Below are 16,087 nucleotides of genomic sequence, written 5' to 3' on the forward strand. Positions count from 1 at the left end.
TCCCTCGGTATACTTTCTACCACTTCATCCATCTTTTCCCAGAAAGACTCTTTCTCACATCCAACCTGTGGGGCGTACGCACACACAACACTGATTACCACTCCTTGAATCTCCAACTTCATGCCTATCACTCTATCTGACACCCTCTTCACATCAATCACACTGTTGACCAACTCTCCCCTCAAAACAATACCAACACCATTTCTCTTTCCATCGAGTCCATAATAAAACAACTTGCATCCATCTCTAATGTTCTTGGCCTTGCTTCCCTTCCACCTCGTCTCCTGCACACACAAAATGTCCAACTTCCTTCTTTCCATCATACCTGCTAACTCTCTCGCTCTGCCAGTCAATGTTCCCACATTCAGTGTTCCTACCCTCAATTCTAAGCTCCTTCCCTTCCATCTTTCACGCTCTCTCCTAACACGCCTCCCCCCTCTTTTTCTCCTTCTCCGTTTTGACGCAACAGTAGCATACTTTCCACCGGCACCCTGTTGACCAACAGTACCGGAGGCGGTCGTTGTTAACCCGGGCCCCGACCGATCCGGTATGGTATTTCTCTTTTCAATCTGCATGTTAGATTTGGCACGGTTTTACGCCGGATGCCCTTCCTGACGCAACCCTCTTCAATTTATCCAGGCTTGGGACGGGCACCAAGAGTACGCTTATGCACCCCCAGTGGCTGGATTTTTAACAACAATTTTCACGTTTAAAGTTGTAGGCATGTTGTGCAAATCAAATGGTGCCAACCCTCCAAAAATCCATTTTAATTCCAGCTTGTAATGTGACAAAACAGGACAAACACCAAGGGGGATGAATACTTTTGCAAGACACTGCACATGTATAAGAAGTGATGTTACAAATAGTGGAAAATTGTGCAAATGATTCATTTTTTGCCAAACTCTTTCTTTAAAACTATTCTGGCCTTTCGAAAGTGTGATCAGCGTCGGGGATGAGAGGACGAGCCTGGTGACTCCTGACCATACGAGCTACGGCACACAACTGCATGCTCACACACAGACATACATCCTCTCCATGAAACCCAACAGGAGCACACAAAAGGAGTCGGCCAGTTGGGCCCTGATGATGTGCTTCTCCAGTCCTCTCTAATCTCAGGCTCAGTGTTATTATACATCATACAAACAGCTCTGTAAAAGAGGAATGAAGAGGCTGGGTGTAAGGGAATGAGGCAGGGAGGAAGAGAAAGAGAGAAAAGGGGGAGATGGGACACGTTGGAGCTGCAGTTTTATCTCCTTTCGCCAGTCGCAGCACAAAATAAAGCTTTATTTTATTTATAAACTTTGAACTATTTTCCGATAAAATGCCATTTTTTTGCTGTCATCCTTGATCTTCCATTCCATTCTCTCCTGAGCGGCCCTTTGAGGGAGACGGCATGCTCACAATCAGATAGCGCTATCAACCCGGAGCAGCTGGCTGTGCCGCGAACGCGCGCGCGCGCACACACGCACACACACACACACACAACCTGCCTCAGCCTCTGTGAATACTCCATTCTCTCCATCCGCCACCTTAGCCACAGAAAGCCTGGCACATTCCATTATACACACACACACACACACACACACACAAAAGGAGAAATCAAAGACGACAATTAATAAAGTTGACGACCTACCACCACCACCAGTGGAGCTTATCCAGCTCAATGGACAAAGAAAGAAAGTGTTGAAAGAAATACAGAAAAGAAGAAACGAATGGAAAAAAAGACATTTCTTTATCTCCCATTTAAACTCTGTCTCATCGTGCCCCCCCCTCCAATTTTTGCAGCTTCTCTGCTTTATTCTTGACTGGGTATGCATATGTCTTGGCTAAATCCTGGTGGAAGTTATCTGAGGAGACAGACCTACTATCCCTGTCTAATTCACTCCAGCTCTGGGGCTCAGCTGATAAAGCGAGCCTAAGCGATGGGGCTGGCAGCTTCGGGGCTGACTGTGGCTCAACCCTCCTCCTTGCATCCCTGCATCCTCTCTGTCCATATGTGGGAATGCTGAGCTGGCTGGCGTTCCTCTGCCAACCCATTCCATCACATCCTGAGCCAACTCGGTCTTCTGTTGGCATGCAGAACTGAAGCCTGCCACGTCTGGAAATCGTTAAGCATTTTGGATCCAGCATGATGCTGAAAATGCACTGGACATGTACACACAGTTTGTGTAGATTATAAAAACTTTAAAATAAAGGGGCCAGTGTGTTGATCATGATGTTCAAGTGTATTTCTATTGAGGTCATATTACAGTTAAATGCACAAAAGTGAACTCCATTTTAATGGCAACGGGAGTGAATACTTACGCAATCACAACTTTTATATTTTTATTGGTAAACGATAGAGTTCCCCCTGCTTCAATATTGCAGGCTATTTTGTATGAATTAATGAATTGCCGGATATGAGCAATCGCATGCTCTGATTGGCTACTCTACTACTAAGATATCAGCTCATATACTGTGAGTAGAGAAAAACAAAATGGCAGATCGCATCAAGTCACATATATCACTTTGTTATCAAGTATTTAAAAGGAACAGAAATCGCTAAAAGAATATAGTCCCCCCCAAATATATCCACCAGTTGGTGGCAGTCATGCACCTTTAAGTTGGTTTGCCAACTGCCAAAAAACCATGAAGAAGAAGAAAAAGATGATGATGATTATGGCGGAGCATGTTGCTGAACCAACTGAGGATGAAATAAAAACTACTCGAAAACAAAACCCCCAAAAATACAATCAATCAATCAATCAATCAATCAATCAATCAATCAATCAATAAGGCCCCATCACACTTATTCGGAATTAGCAGGAATCAAGCAGAACCAGCCAGAATGAAACATTTTTCAAAATTTGTGCCACATTCGGGCGGGAATTTCAAACTGATCAACATTCTTACAGCTTTGTAAGAATGCCGTTCGAATACTTAGAATGCGCGTCGAACCCGCCTCAAATGATTCTTGCACATTCCGGGTGTATGAGCTTTCGAATGCAATTCAAATGTACACTACCGTTCAAAAGTTTGTTGTCACCCAGACAATTTTGTGTTTTTCATGAAAAGTCACACTTTTATTTCCCACCATAAGTTGTAAAATGAATAGAAAATATAGTCAAGACATTTTTCTGGCCATTTTGAGCATTTAATCGACCCCACAAATGTGATGCTCCAGAAACTCAGGCCCTGTCCACACGGCAACGGATTCACGTGAATCTGATAAAATTGTTTATCGTTTCGGCCTGGCGTCCACACGGCACCGGCGTTTTGGGTGCCCCAAAACGAAATCTTTTGAGAACGGGTTCCAGAGTGGAAAGATCTGGCAACAGCGCCGTTGTGAAGTCGTCTGGATGAGTAGAACGGATTTGTTTACGATGACGTCACAACCACATGTGCTTCACGTCGGGTAGAAGTGTAACGAACTTGATGCGAGTTGTCAACAAATCCTATAACTTGGTTCATGAAACGCGCTTACAAAATATTTTCACTGTGAATATTTATTGTGTAATGGTGCAAAGTGAGAGAGAGAGAGAGAGAGAGAGAATAGCCCTTAGGGCAGAGTCAATCCCGCTAGCAAAAATAGGGGGAAAAAAAAGGAGCGATCTCACCTCTTCAGACGTTGGTTTAAGTCCTACAATACATTCCTCAAAAAGGATGTAGAAGAACAAATTAATCCATCAACATGTAGCATTCAATTTATTCCGGACCATTAAAGACGCCGCCTTCCGCGTAGAATCATACGTCATCCTCGCCGCCATATTGGATGGGGCAAAGCGGAGAATAAAGATGCCTCATTCATGTGCTGCGTTTAACTGTACCAACAGGTTTGCCGTCCAAACGAGATCACATGGGATTACCTTTCACAGGTGAGACTGGAAAAATACTTTTCATTGTATTTGGTCATTATAATGTAATTTTACGAACAGATTTTTCTGACTGTGGCTAATATGAAGTCTCGCGCATAATAGTTTATGTGCATGCGTCCTTACTACTTCTATTATTCTGGTGTCTCCGATGGGACCGTCTTACAGCGCACCTAGAGGTGTGGCATGTGTATTGCATCGTTTTCAGCAAGCGTTGCGTTGCCATATGGACCTGATATTTTACTGATCGTTGCCCATGTGGACGCGATATATTTTTTTTTAAATCTCATTGCCGTTGTCGTGTGGATGAAGCCTCAATCTGCTCAAAGGAAGGTCAGTTTTATAGCTTCTCTAATAGCTTCTCTGTGCTAACATGATTGTACAAGGGTTTTCTAATCATCCATTAGCCTTCTGAGGCAATGAGCAAACACATCGTACCATTAGAACACTGGAGTGAGAGTTGCTGGAAATGGACCTCTATACACCTATGGAGATATTGCACCAAAAACCAGACATTTGCAGCTAGAATAGTCATTTACCACATTAGCAATGTATAGAGTGGATTTCTGATTAGTTTAAAGTGATCTTCATTGAAAAGAACAGTGCTTTTCTTTCAAAAATAAGGACATTTCAAAGTGACCCCAAACTTTTGAACGGTAGTGTAGTTGGAACACAGTAGGAATACCTAGAATGCTGTTAGAATGCAGTAAGAATATTAACGGCGCTCCATACTTAAGAAAATATGGTAACCCATCGAGTTGATTTTTCATGGACACAAAACGTAAACCCAGCCGTGTCCGTCCATCCGTCCGTGCCCCTCGTGATTCTGATTGGCTGTTTGATTTTGGTGGGAACTAGAAGCACGAGCGCGCCTACATAACTTATTTTTGTCTACAGATAATTTCCTATTTATCGGGCTTTTCCACCGAGAACAACTCAAACAGCGCAACAAAATAATCATTTTTACAAACTTTAAAAAGATGTCAGAACAAGTTAACCAAGGAGAGAAAGACGACGTCAAAACCGGGAAGAGAAAGAGAGTTTTGACAGAGGAAGAAAAGGAAAGATGATGTGAAAGAGCGAGAGAAAGGTGAAGAAATCTTTCACAAGAAAAGCGACAAGCTGAAAGAGAAAGAAAACGCGTAAAAAATGATGAGTTGTAGGAATTTCATTCTAAATAGTGATGTTGATTTTGAAATCACTGCGAAATCCTTCGGGATCTGACAAGTTGACCTGAATCCAGTCAGTGTTTTCATGAATCGTGTATCTTTTGTTTTCAAAACATTTTGCTATAAATCCCTAAAGCACACTGTAGTTTATAGTAATAAAAAGAATAATATACATGAGTTTGGAGAAATTTATCTTCTCGTGATAAAATTGAAATTGAAACACATCAAAGTACATCATCTGTTGCATGTTTGTTTTCATTTGAATGGAAGCTCTGCTGTTAGATCGTACCTAATTTTATATTAAGAATGTACTTCGAATGCCGTATGAGTGCGATTCGATTGCTGCCCAAATACCACCTGAAGTCTGGTCGGAAGTTGCCTCGAATACTGTACGAATCCACCTCAAATGCAGTCAGAACGCTCCCGGAATAGCCGCCGAATATGTTTCGAACATCTAAGAATTCAAAGAGAATGCAGCTCTTCGAATATCCTGGAATATACAAAGAATTTTCATTCCGATGGCATTCCGGCTCATTCGGGACATTCTGGCAGGATTTGAAGTGGCTTGCCATTTAAATTTTTCCCTCGAACGCGATCAGAATGTTTCGAATGCTGTTGGAATGCCATAAGAATATTTAGAATGCAGTTACAATACACTTCGAATGCCGTTCGATATTTCTCCTCTTCGAATGCACCTCAAATGTTTTGAGCATGAGCAAAACATTCAGGCCGGCTACAAGAATGGGCCCGAATGTTTGGAATGCACTCAGAATACAGTCAGAATTTTTAGAATGCACTTCGAATATCCCGGAATATACGAAGAATTTTCATTCCGACAGCATTCCGGCTCATTCCGCCTCTAGTGTAACTATCCTATAAGGAATAAAAGTATTTGATGGCAAGAACATATATATATATATTTTTCTTTCAAAGATCATCATCATCATTGCATTTTCCACAAATTGCTCCTGTCATTTCGCCGGATTGTTTACATTCTAAGCGGAAATGATTTCGTCCGATGTTTTGTACAAAGTTTTTATTTATCGAATTTGCAAAAAATAAAAAGCTCCGTTTGTCAAAATCCAGTGAACGTGGATAGAATAAAACAGTTATTCCACTCAATCTCGTTGTACTCGGTGCTACGCGCCTCGTCGGCTATCAGCTCATGTCCGACTCGATTTCATGGAATAACTTAATTAGTTCCATTTCATTTCCAGGGTGTAAAAATATGAAATGTAGAAAACTTAACTGGGGGCGAATCATTATGGTGCAAGGCACTCTACTTATATGTAATTAGCCTGTGTAGCCTAAAGAGTGGCTGTCATTTGAATATGTTATCTGAACATGAATACCTAACTAGCTTTAAAAGGCATTAATTATAACTAGGCATGTCCCATTATCCTGAGGAAATGAACTTTGGAGAAGCTAAATGTCAAGCTAGCTGGTAGTTTATAAATATGTAAATAAAAGAAGGTATTAAATAATTGATCTGATTTTACACCCAGTAGCTATCGCAGCAACAGCCAAACTTTGTGGACGCCATTTCCCTTAACTTTCTAACTTCAACCATGATGAGGTTCTCAAGTCTCCTTTTGTATGGATGACCTCAAGGAATCCACCACGATCACACCACCAGCTCCACTCCGCACTATTAACTCCTATTATTTTACTTTTATAGGTGACTATTTTTACAAAATGACCCATGTGACAATGACCCTCGTCACCTTCTGCTTATTATAGAACATGCAGCTTTAGGGCGTGATGTCTGTCGGATGTCCAATCCACAGAAACAGTGCTGGTATCAGTGTGTCCCATCTGAGTAAGCAGAGCCAGAATCTGAAAGCTGGGTCAGGTTTACTCTGCAGCTGGCGGGCAAATTTTAACAGCGTGGAACACCTGCTTGCCCTGGCACTGCCCTCCACTCCACCGCTCCTCTCCTCCACCACTCTATCACTCCCTGAACACCTGGCACCCAGACGAACAAAACTTCCCTCTGCTGCCAACTTCTAGCCTTCCACATGCACCCAGACACACAACACACACATACGGCCCACTCACCCCTCCTCCTCCTCCTCCTCCTCTTTCCCTGCCGGTCCTTTATCCCGCACGCCTGGCATATTCAGATATAGAAGCCCTCATTACAGCTCAATCCAACCTCGGCAAACACACAAACAGATTAGCCGCTTAAGACGTTCCCAATCCCTCTCTGCGCTATCAGAGTCCTGCACACCCGTCAGATACGAGGCGAGGGGCAGAGCTTAACGTAGCCTGCAGACACCTCGCCATTCCAGATCCTCCAAAAATCCTCACCCTGCGCCTCAGTGCTGTCTCGCAGCCGCCCGTAATACAATTAAAAGTCATTTGCAGAACGTGCAGCTTTAGCGGATCAGTAAAGGGAGGCTTCGTCTCCGCCAGGAGAGAGAGAGAGAGAGAGAGAGAGAGAGAGAGAGAGAGAGAGAGAGAGAGAGAGAGCACAGACAGCCTCAGAAGTTATGCCGAAAAACACATAGGTGCACAGTCGGGGGGGAAAAAAAATCCTTGATGTTTTTGTAGCTTTTTCAAAAAGGCAGGAGATTCCGGTGCGTTCCTTTGAGAAGACGGATTGAATTACAATACCTGATGAGGCCATTAACACTGATTCAACAGTCAAAACAATTGAGAAGGATTGGTTAGAGGATTAAAACCAAAAGCATTCACAAACTCCTCAAGAAATAAATAAACACATTTATCCATTTCTTCCCCACTGGTTTGAAGCCATAGGCCCACATTTATCACAATATCCAAGAGGCACTGACAGGAAAGTAGAGTAATGTTATCTTTTTTCTTTTAATCTGAGCCTCAAGGTTATTAGTGCTTAATGAAACTTATCAGGTTTTTTTTTTTTTTTTAAATGTGTTCAAATTTACATTTAAGGTACGGATGGATAAAGCTGGGGCGGCACGGTGGTGTAGTGGTTAGCGCTGTCGCCTCACAGCAAGAAGGTCCTGGGTTCGAGCCCCGGGGCCGGCGAGGGCCTTTCTGTGCGGAGTTTGCATGTTCTCCCCGTGTCCGCGTGGGTTTCCTCCGGGTGCTCCGGTTTCCCCCACAGTCCAAAGACATGCAGGTTAGGTTAACTGGTGACTCTAAATTGACCGTAGGTGTGAATGTGAGTGTGAATGGTTGTCTGTGTCTATGTGTCAGCCCTGTGATGACCTGGCGACTTGTCCAGGGTGTACCCCGCCTTTCAGCTGGGATAGGCTCCAGCTTGCCTGCGACCCTGTAGAAGGATAAAGCGGCTAGAGATAATGAGATGAGATGAGATGGATAAAGCTGTAAAAAGCTAAGTGACGTTTTGCACTTTCTAAAATCAGTTGCCGACAGTCCATTTCACGCCACACTCCAACTTTTACATTGAACTTTCTTCAAACGTAGCCAGCGACATTATGACAAGTTAATTTTTTCGTACTTGCACAGAGAGAGAGAGATCGCCAACACAACTCTCACAAGTTCTCTGAATTCCGCTACCCAGCCACATGAATACTGGAGCAACTAGGTTATAGAGGTTTTCGACCCACGTGACCGTTGCCATGTCAACAAGTAGCCGGCGCCATTTTGACGGTCACAAATATGGCGACTACCAGTAGCGATACACTGTTGATCATGACAAGTCTCATTGTCGAGTATTTTATCCGGCCTAGATGACGCGAGTAAGAAGCGATATCACCAGAAAATCAATGATGCTGGTGTACGTGATCCGTACACGTTACCAGGCTATCTTTTTCTGGCTTTGCAGCGCGGGTGATCTTCCTGACCTGCAGTCAGGCGTGTGGGAAATACCAGGGAAAAAACATAAAAGAAAAAGGAACGAGATGCAGAAAACACCTTCACTATCCAGCGACGTAGGGCATTTACAGGGCGAGCAGAGGGAGAGGTATTTGCAAAAATTGAGGTTAGCAGGCTTAGAGAACGACGTTTACCTGCTTCCACCAGGATTGTTCACTGAAAGCTAAGGTTTGTTCACATTTTCATTTACTTTCGGTCCTCAGGATAAACAAAATGTTATTAAATGTCATTGAAATAACTTCTTAGTCTGTTGAGACATGGCCCGTTATAAGTTTTGCCTTTACTGTATTTACTAGTTTACTGAGCTAGCGCGCTCGGGCAGGCTGGGAGCAAGCGCGCTAGCTCCCAGCCTGCCCGAGCGCGCTAGCTCAGTAAACTAGTAAATACAGTAAAGGAAAAACTTGAGACTGAAAGGTTTTAACAGTCATCCAAATGACTGAACGTAAACATTGCTACAGTAACATACTAGCTACTATTGTTGACATTAGCTAGCTTGACCTTCAAAATGGCGGACACCGGGGCGTCATGTCACCTGTGACGTCACGTTGAAATCCTCTATAGGACATACTGGTATCTTTAACAGTTATTCCACAAAATGGAGTCGTACATGAGCTGACAGCCGACAAGGCACGTAGCGCTGAGTTAGCTGTAAGCCATGTACGACAAGATTGAGTGGAATAACTGTTTTATTCGATCCGCGTTCACTGGATTTTGAAAAAAAAAAGAAGAAATTTTAGTTTTTTTGCAAATTCGATAAATAAAAACACGTCCGACAAAATCATTTCTGCTTAGATTGTAAACAAACTGGCAAAATGACAGTATCAATTTACAAAAAATGCAAGAATAATTCTTGAAAAAAATAATGATACATTCTGACTATCAAATACTTTTATCCTAGCCTAGTAAACTAGACCCACCTGCCTAGCGGCCAAAAATATTTTTTGCCTGCGAGTGGGTCTAGCCTCGCACCATATCAACAAAACACCCCGGGCATCAAATCGTGCCCGCCAATCACAACGCAAGGTTTTTGTTTGGATTCTTTGGGCGGGCTTTTGCAGGAGTGACGACAAAGCTGTGCGACGCTGGAGAAAGTGCAACAGGAAAGATGGCTACGGCTAGTGAACAGCACGCGTTTGACTCCGCTTTGGAATCAGTTTTAGAAGAATTAGACTTGGAGTTTTCATTGAAACATGAGCAGGAAGAGGCTCTCCGCTCATTCCTTTTCAAGAAGGGCGTTTTTGCTGTTTTGCCGACCAGCTATGGCAAAAGTCTGATCTACCAGCTGGCTCCGCTCGTAGCCAAAAGGATGGGCTAGTTTGTGCAGTACGAAGAATTAATAAACAGCTTTGAAACATTACTTTTTGATTGTTTCTTATTTTCCCGTTATTTTAAATTTAAGGGAAATTATTTCACCAAACACCACTAAATAAAAACTCTCAAAAACAGTTTAAGCAAACCCTTGAAAAACACTTGAAAAAAATAAGTGTATGTTAAGTATGTGGTACAGACTCCAAACTTGTGGTCATTATCTCCAAACTTCTTAATATCTAGAACCTGTTTATTAATTAATACGCATTTTGAAAAATTATTTATTTCAAGGTCTCCCCCACTGCTTTCTGTCGCTCTGACTACGTCACAGTCACTGTTGCGCTGATTGGTCAGAGCGTTGGCCTATACGCACAGAGACAGTTTGAAAGACAGCGGGTTGTTCCACCTCCACCCTTCGGAAATGTCTACGAGCGAGGCCAGACTAAATATTCACATTTAGTCTGGCTTGCCAGGCTACTTTTATCCCATATTTTGTTGCTTTTTTGTATTTTTAGGGGTTTTGTTTTCGAGTACAGTTTTTATTTCATCCTCGGTTGGTTCAGCAACACGCTCCGCCAGTTTGTTTTTCTCTACTCACGGTATACGAGCCGATATCCTAGAAGTCGAGCAGCCAATCAGAGCGCACGATTGCTCATATCCAGTGAATGTGGACAGAATAATTACTGTTAGTCATCCTAATCTTAATTTACAATTCACCATCTGGAGTCGTGCGTTTAATTTGTGGGTAAATTTAAGTTTGCAAAGACACCAGAGAATTTGGTGCAGATGGATATAACTCCAAGCTTATAAAATGACGCCTGGTACACTGTTGCAACTTGGACAGAGAAAGAAATGGATGCTTTTCTGTCAGACAGATAGAATTTGGGGTAAGCCTAAATCTCTGGTATAATATACAGTCATGGCCGAAAGTGTTGGCACCCCAGATTTTTTTTTCCAGAAAATGAAGTATTTCTCCCAGAAAATGATTGCAATTACTCATGTTTTTTAAACACGTTTATTTCCTTTGTGTGTATTGAAACAATACAAAAAAAAAAAACAGAGAAAAAATAATAATTTGCATAATTTCACACAAAACTCCAAAAATGGGCCGGACAAAATTATTGGCACCTTTTCAAAATTGCGGGTAAATTATTTAGTTTGAATAATTGATTTAAATTATTTAAATAACTAAAAATTATTTAGTTTGAAGAGAGCTGTCTGAGGACTTGAGAACCAGAATTGTGGAGAAATATCAACAGTCTCAAGGTTACAAGGCCGTCTCAAGAGATCTTTGTGTTCCTTTGTCCACGGTGCGCAACATCATCAAGAAGTTCCAAACCCATGGCACTGTAGCTAATCTCCCTGGACGAGGACGAAAGAGAAAAATTGATGCAAGGTTGCAACGCAGGATTGTCCGAATGGTAGATAAGCAGCCCCAATCAAGTTCCAAATGTATTCAAGTTCTCCTGCAGACTCAGGGTGCATCAGTGTCAGTGCGAACTATCCGTCGACATTTGAATGAAATGAAATGCTATGGCAGAAGACCAAGGAGGACCCCACTGCTGACACAGAGACATAAAAAAGCTAGACTGCAGTTTGCCAAAATGTACGTGAATAAGCCAAAATCTTTCTGGGAAAACGTCTTGTGGACAGATGAGACCAAGATAGAGCTTTTTGGCAAAACACATCATTCTACTGTTTACCGAAAACGGAATGAGGCCTACAAAGAAAAGAACACAATACCTACAGTCAAATATGGTGGAGGTTCAAAGATGTTTTGGGGTTGTTTTGCTGCCTCTGGCACTGGATGCCTTGACTGTGTGCAAGGTATCATGAAATCTGAAGATTATCAAGGAATTTTGGGTCGCAACGTAGGGCCCAGTGTCAGAAAGCTGGGTTTGCTTCCTAGGTCATGGGTCTTCCAGCAGGACAATGACCCCAAACATACCTCAAAAAGCACCCAGAAATGGATGGAAAGAAAGCACTGGAGGGTTCTAAAGTGGCCAGCAATGAGTCCTGATCTGAATCCCATTGAACACCTGTGGAGAGATCTTAAAATTGCTGTTGGGATAAGGCACCCTTCAAATATGAGAGAACTGGAGCAATTTGCAAAAGAAGAGTGGTCCAAAATTCCAGTTGAGAGGTGTAAGAAGCTTGTTGATGGTTATAGGAAGCGATTGATTTCAGTTATTTTTTTCCAAAGGGTGTGCAACCAAATATTAAGTTGAGGGTGCCAACAATTTTGTCCAACCCATTTTTTGAGTTTTGCATGAAATATCAATTTTGCTTTTTTTTCTTTTTGTTTTAATCCAATGCACACAAAGGAAATAAACATGTATATAACAAAACATGTAAATGCAATAATTTTCTGGGAGATATGCTTCATTTTCTGGAAAAAAAAAAAAATCTGGCGTGCCAACACTTTTGGCCATGACTGAACTGAAGGCAAATTTTTTATCATCACAATTCTATTTCTCATTTTATTAAATACAGGAAAGCATTTTTGAGAGCTATTTTGTCACTGCCATAGCAAGTTTTGAGTGTCTGAAATACGCTATGTAATATATCGGTCCATATGTCAAAGCGATGGCCGTAAACGAGATTCGTTGAGACCTGTGCGAGACATCGTAGGACGGAAGTAAAACGTACAGCGGAAATCAAAGTGACCAACATCTGCCAACGATGTCAAAAGACGTGCGCGCCCTCTTTCGAATACTGACGTAATCAAGCCGGAAGTTTTGTTTGTTTTGATAGCAATCAGGAAAGTTTGAAAAAATTAAGCAGTAATCGTCATTTAAACTCGTTTTTGTGCAATACTTCGTTTGGAAAACAGTTTTCAAAATGGCGGCACTGACACCTGGCTGACACTTCACGTTTCAAAGTCTCGCACAAGTCTCGTGAAGCTCGCGCGGATAAGCGACGCCTGCCGTGGACCAAACGAACTAAATTCAACATGGCTAAAAACCGAATCGGCCGATAAGTATATTATTTAATTGCAATTAGTTGCCAATACGAGTCACGATATAAGGTTACTAAAACCGAAAATGTAATTGAATAACACGTTAATTAAGAAATCAAACAAGTTTAAAAATGACTTCAGTTCTCCTTTAATATAGAGAAACAAATGAGCATGCTCTAATTCGCACCGTGCCTGCTGGAATGTGTCCAGGCCACCAAGCAATAGCAGGTTCCCTCATTCCTCCCTCAAAAGTCGTCTCCTTTCCACACAGGAACGGGCCATTACTGCCACCTAAAAACACAGAAAGAAACAAGCACATTGAACAAGCCCTGAGGGAAGCAATGAATCAATTCTAAGAGACAAAAGAGAGCAACACAGAGGAACATTGTTGAGTTTTAGATTTCCTCACTATGCCCTGGTCCAGACATCACTGCAGCACCGTTGTCGGAAGTGAAGAACACAAACGTGTTATTCTCGATGTGGAGCTCAGCCAGTTGAGCCAAAATCTTCCCCACACTGTCGTCCAGCTCCATCACAGCATCACCATAGCTTCAAAACACAGCATCCCACATTTCAGTACTCTTATATCGACCAACACTGAAGCCAAGGTATTATGAGATCACCATAAGAATGCATACATTAATAGCACATTACACTCAACGGTGAAGTGAATAACACTGACTAGGACACATACAGGATACGTTTTCGATGGAATAAAAACATGTTCTATTCCCTTTTAGCGGGTTTCATTCGTTTGGTTTGATAGCATGCAATATTGTTAGCATATCGCTTATCCTACGTGTATTGTCACTCTACCCAATGGAGAATGAGCGTTCAATATGGTTTACGATATTGCATGGCTGTCAAGACAACGTGACGTCACATGTCGGAGACATAAAACTTCTGCACTTGCGAGTGACTGTGACAATTTGCAAACAAACATGGCTGCAAGGATTGCTTCATTAAATACAGAAGATTTTGAGAGAATTGTGAAAGAGAAAGATGCGTTGAACACCTGAAAGGAATGTGTATGCATAATAACAATAATAATAATCTGGCTGGCTTTTTTTTTGTTGTATATCAGATATATTCCATTCAGCTGCTCATCTTTGACTCGTTCAGTATCATGCTAGCTGAATGGAATACATCTGATATACCACTCAAAGCCAGCCAATATTAATTCTCTTATTACAATGGGATCAAGGGGTGGGATTAATTAGGCAGCAAGAGAACAGTCAGTTCTCGAAGTTGATGTGTTGGAAGCAGGAAAAAAAAATGGGCAAGCGTAAGGATCTGAGTGACTTTGACAAGGGACACATTGTGATGGCGAGATGACTGGGTCTCCAAAATGGTACATCTTGTGGGGTGTTCCCGGTATGCAGTGGTTAGTACCTACCAAAAGCAGTCCAAGGAAGGACAACCAGTGAACCGGCGGCAGGGTCACGGGTGTCGAAGGCTCATTGATTCGCATGGGATCCAATCCCACAGAAGAGTGACTGCAGCACAAACTGCTGAAAAAGTTAATGCTGACACCTTTCTGTTTTAGCCAGCATTAACTTCACTCAGATCCTTACGCTTGCCCATTTTTCCTGCTTCCAACACATCAAATTCAAGAACTGACTGTTCTCTTGCTGCCTAATAAATCCCATCCCTTGTCAGGTGGCATTGTAATGAGATAATCAGTGCTATTCACTTCACCGGTCAGCGATCATAATCTTGTGGCTCACCTATGTATATACATTAAAAGAAAACTACAAATACATTGAAACATTTAGGAGTAATAAAGAGCATCCAACCCCCAATACATCAATGACAATGGATGAGTGTCTAAAAAGAAGCATCGTTCTTAATAAGGCTACTTTCTAAAACAGGTGGAGGAACTGGGACGAAAGCAGAGAGCTGCTCTCTGCCCTCAACGCACACCTCATTTAGCATTCTGAGAGAACGCCTGCTTAGCAAGGTTGGAGATATCATGAGGAATACTAAACGATCACAGACGACCTTGGCAACACATTCCCTTTTCCTCAGACTTATGACTGGGCTGCTTAAAATCAACATTTAATTAAGCAATTTTAATTTACGTTGGAAAACTGGGGTGCTCACTTGATTAGGAAATAGTTGGTTCATCTTCCGTATTTCCTGAAGTATTAGTGGCCCTGGTCTGGGTAATTGCTCTCTATTCCTCTCACGCATTTAAGACAAGACAGGATATAAATCACCTTTATGAGCATAGAAAGAGTTTTGGCTCCTTGTTGTGAGTTCAGGAGTTGTTGCTCTCACGAGAAAGATGCACTAAAGTTTAGTTCTCGGTCACCTTTCCCCTGAAAATCATTTTAGTTTTATTTATATTACTTTAGTTAGTTTTATACATTTTAGCCAAAATGTTAGTGGTTCTAGTCCAATTATTCTGTGATTACCTCCGCCAAGGACGTTATGTTTTCGGTAGCGTTGGTTTGTTTGTTTGTTGGTTTGTCTGTTAGCAACATTACGGAAAAAAAGTTATGAACGGATTGCTCTGAAATTTTTTCCAGAGGTGCGACTGGGCACAAGTCACAAAATCCATTAAATTTTGGCGGTGATCCGGATCACCTTCTGGATCCCGGATTTTTTTTAAAGGATTCTTGGCAGAGGTCTGCGCTCTCCGAGTGCTTTTCGAGTTATATATGATACACTTAGCATATTTTATAAGTTATGAAGGCATGAAGGGGAAGCCGGTTCAGATACTGGTGGTAATGTGCAGAGCAGTAACACTCCCATATCCAGATACTGTGTTGTGTTTAGCGTAATATCCAGTTTGCCAGTGCCACTACTCCTAGAGAAAAGCTATATAGAATCTAGCTGCTCCACACACCTGAGGCCCATGAAGGAACCACAGCTAAACCCCATCAGCCAAGAGCACAATCTCTATTCTTGGCGAGGAAGAATGATGGTAATGAAGCCGACCCTTCCATGACTTACCGCGAGATGGCCTAGTGGTT

General features: G+C 42.1%; 1 protein-coding gene across 1 annotated transcript in view; it reads right to left on the bottom strand.

Moving 5' to 3' along the window:
• galns (galactosamine (N-acetyl)-6-sulfatase) overlaps nt 1-16,087 on the bottom strand; it is a 103,164-nt gene that overhangs the window by 51,263 nt on the left and 35,814 nt on the right. The window contains exons 8-9 of the mRNA XM_060911891.1: nt 13,519-13,658; nt 13,297-13,400 (exon numbers count right to left, since the gene is read on the bottom strand). Of these exons, the coding sequence (XP_060767874.1) occupies nt 13,297-13,400; nt 13,519-13,658 (244 nt within the window). The remainder of the gene's footprint in view (nt 1-13,296; nt 13,401-13,518; nt 13,659-16,087) is intronic.

This window comes from Neoarius graeffei, chromosome 27 (genome assembly GCF_027579695.1).
Source record: "Neoarius graeffei isolate fNeoGra1 chromosome 27, fNeoGra1.pri, whole genome shotgun sequence".
In the NCBI taxonomy this organism is placed as follows: Eukaryota; Metazoa; Chordata; class Actinopteri; order Siluriformes; family Ariidae; genus Neoarius; species Neoarius graeffei.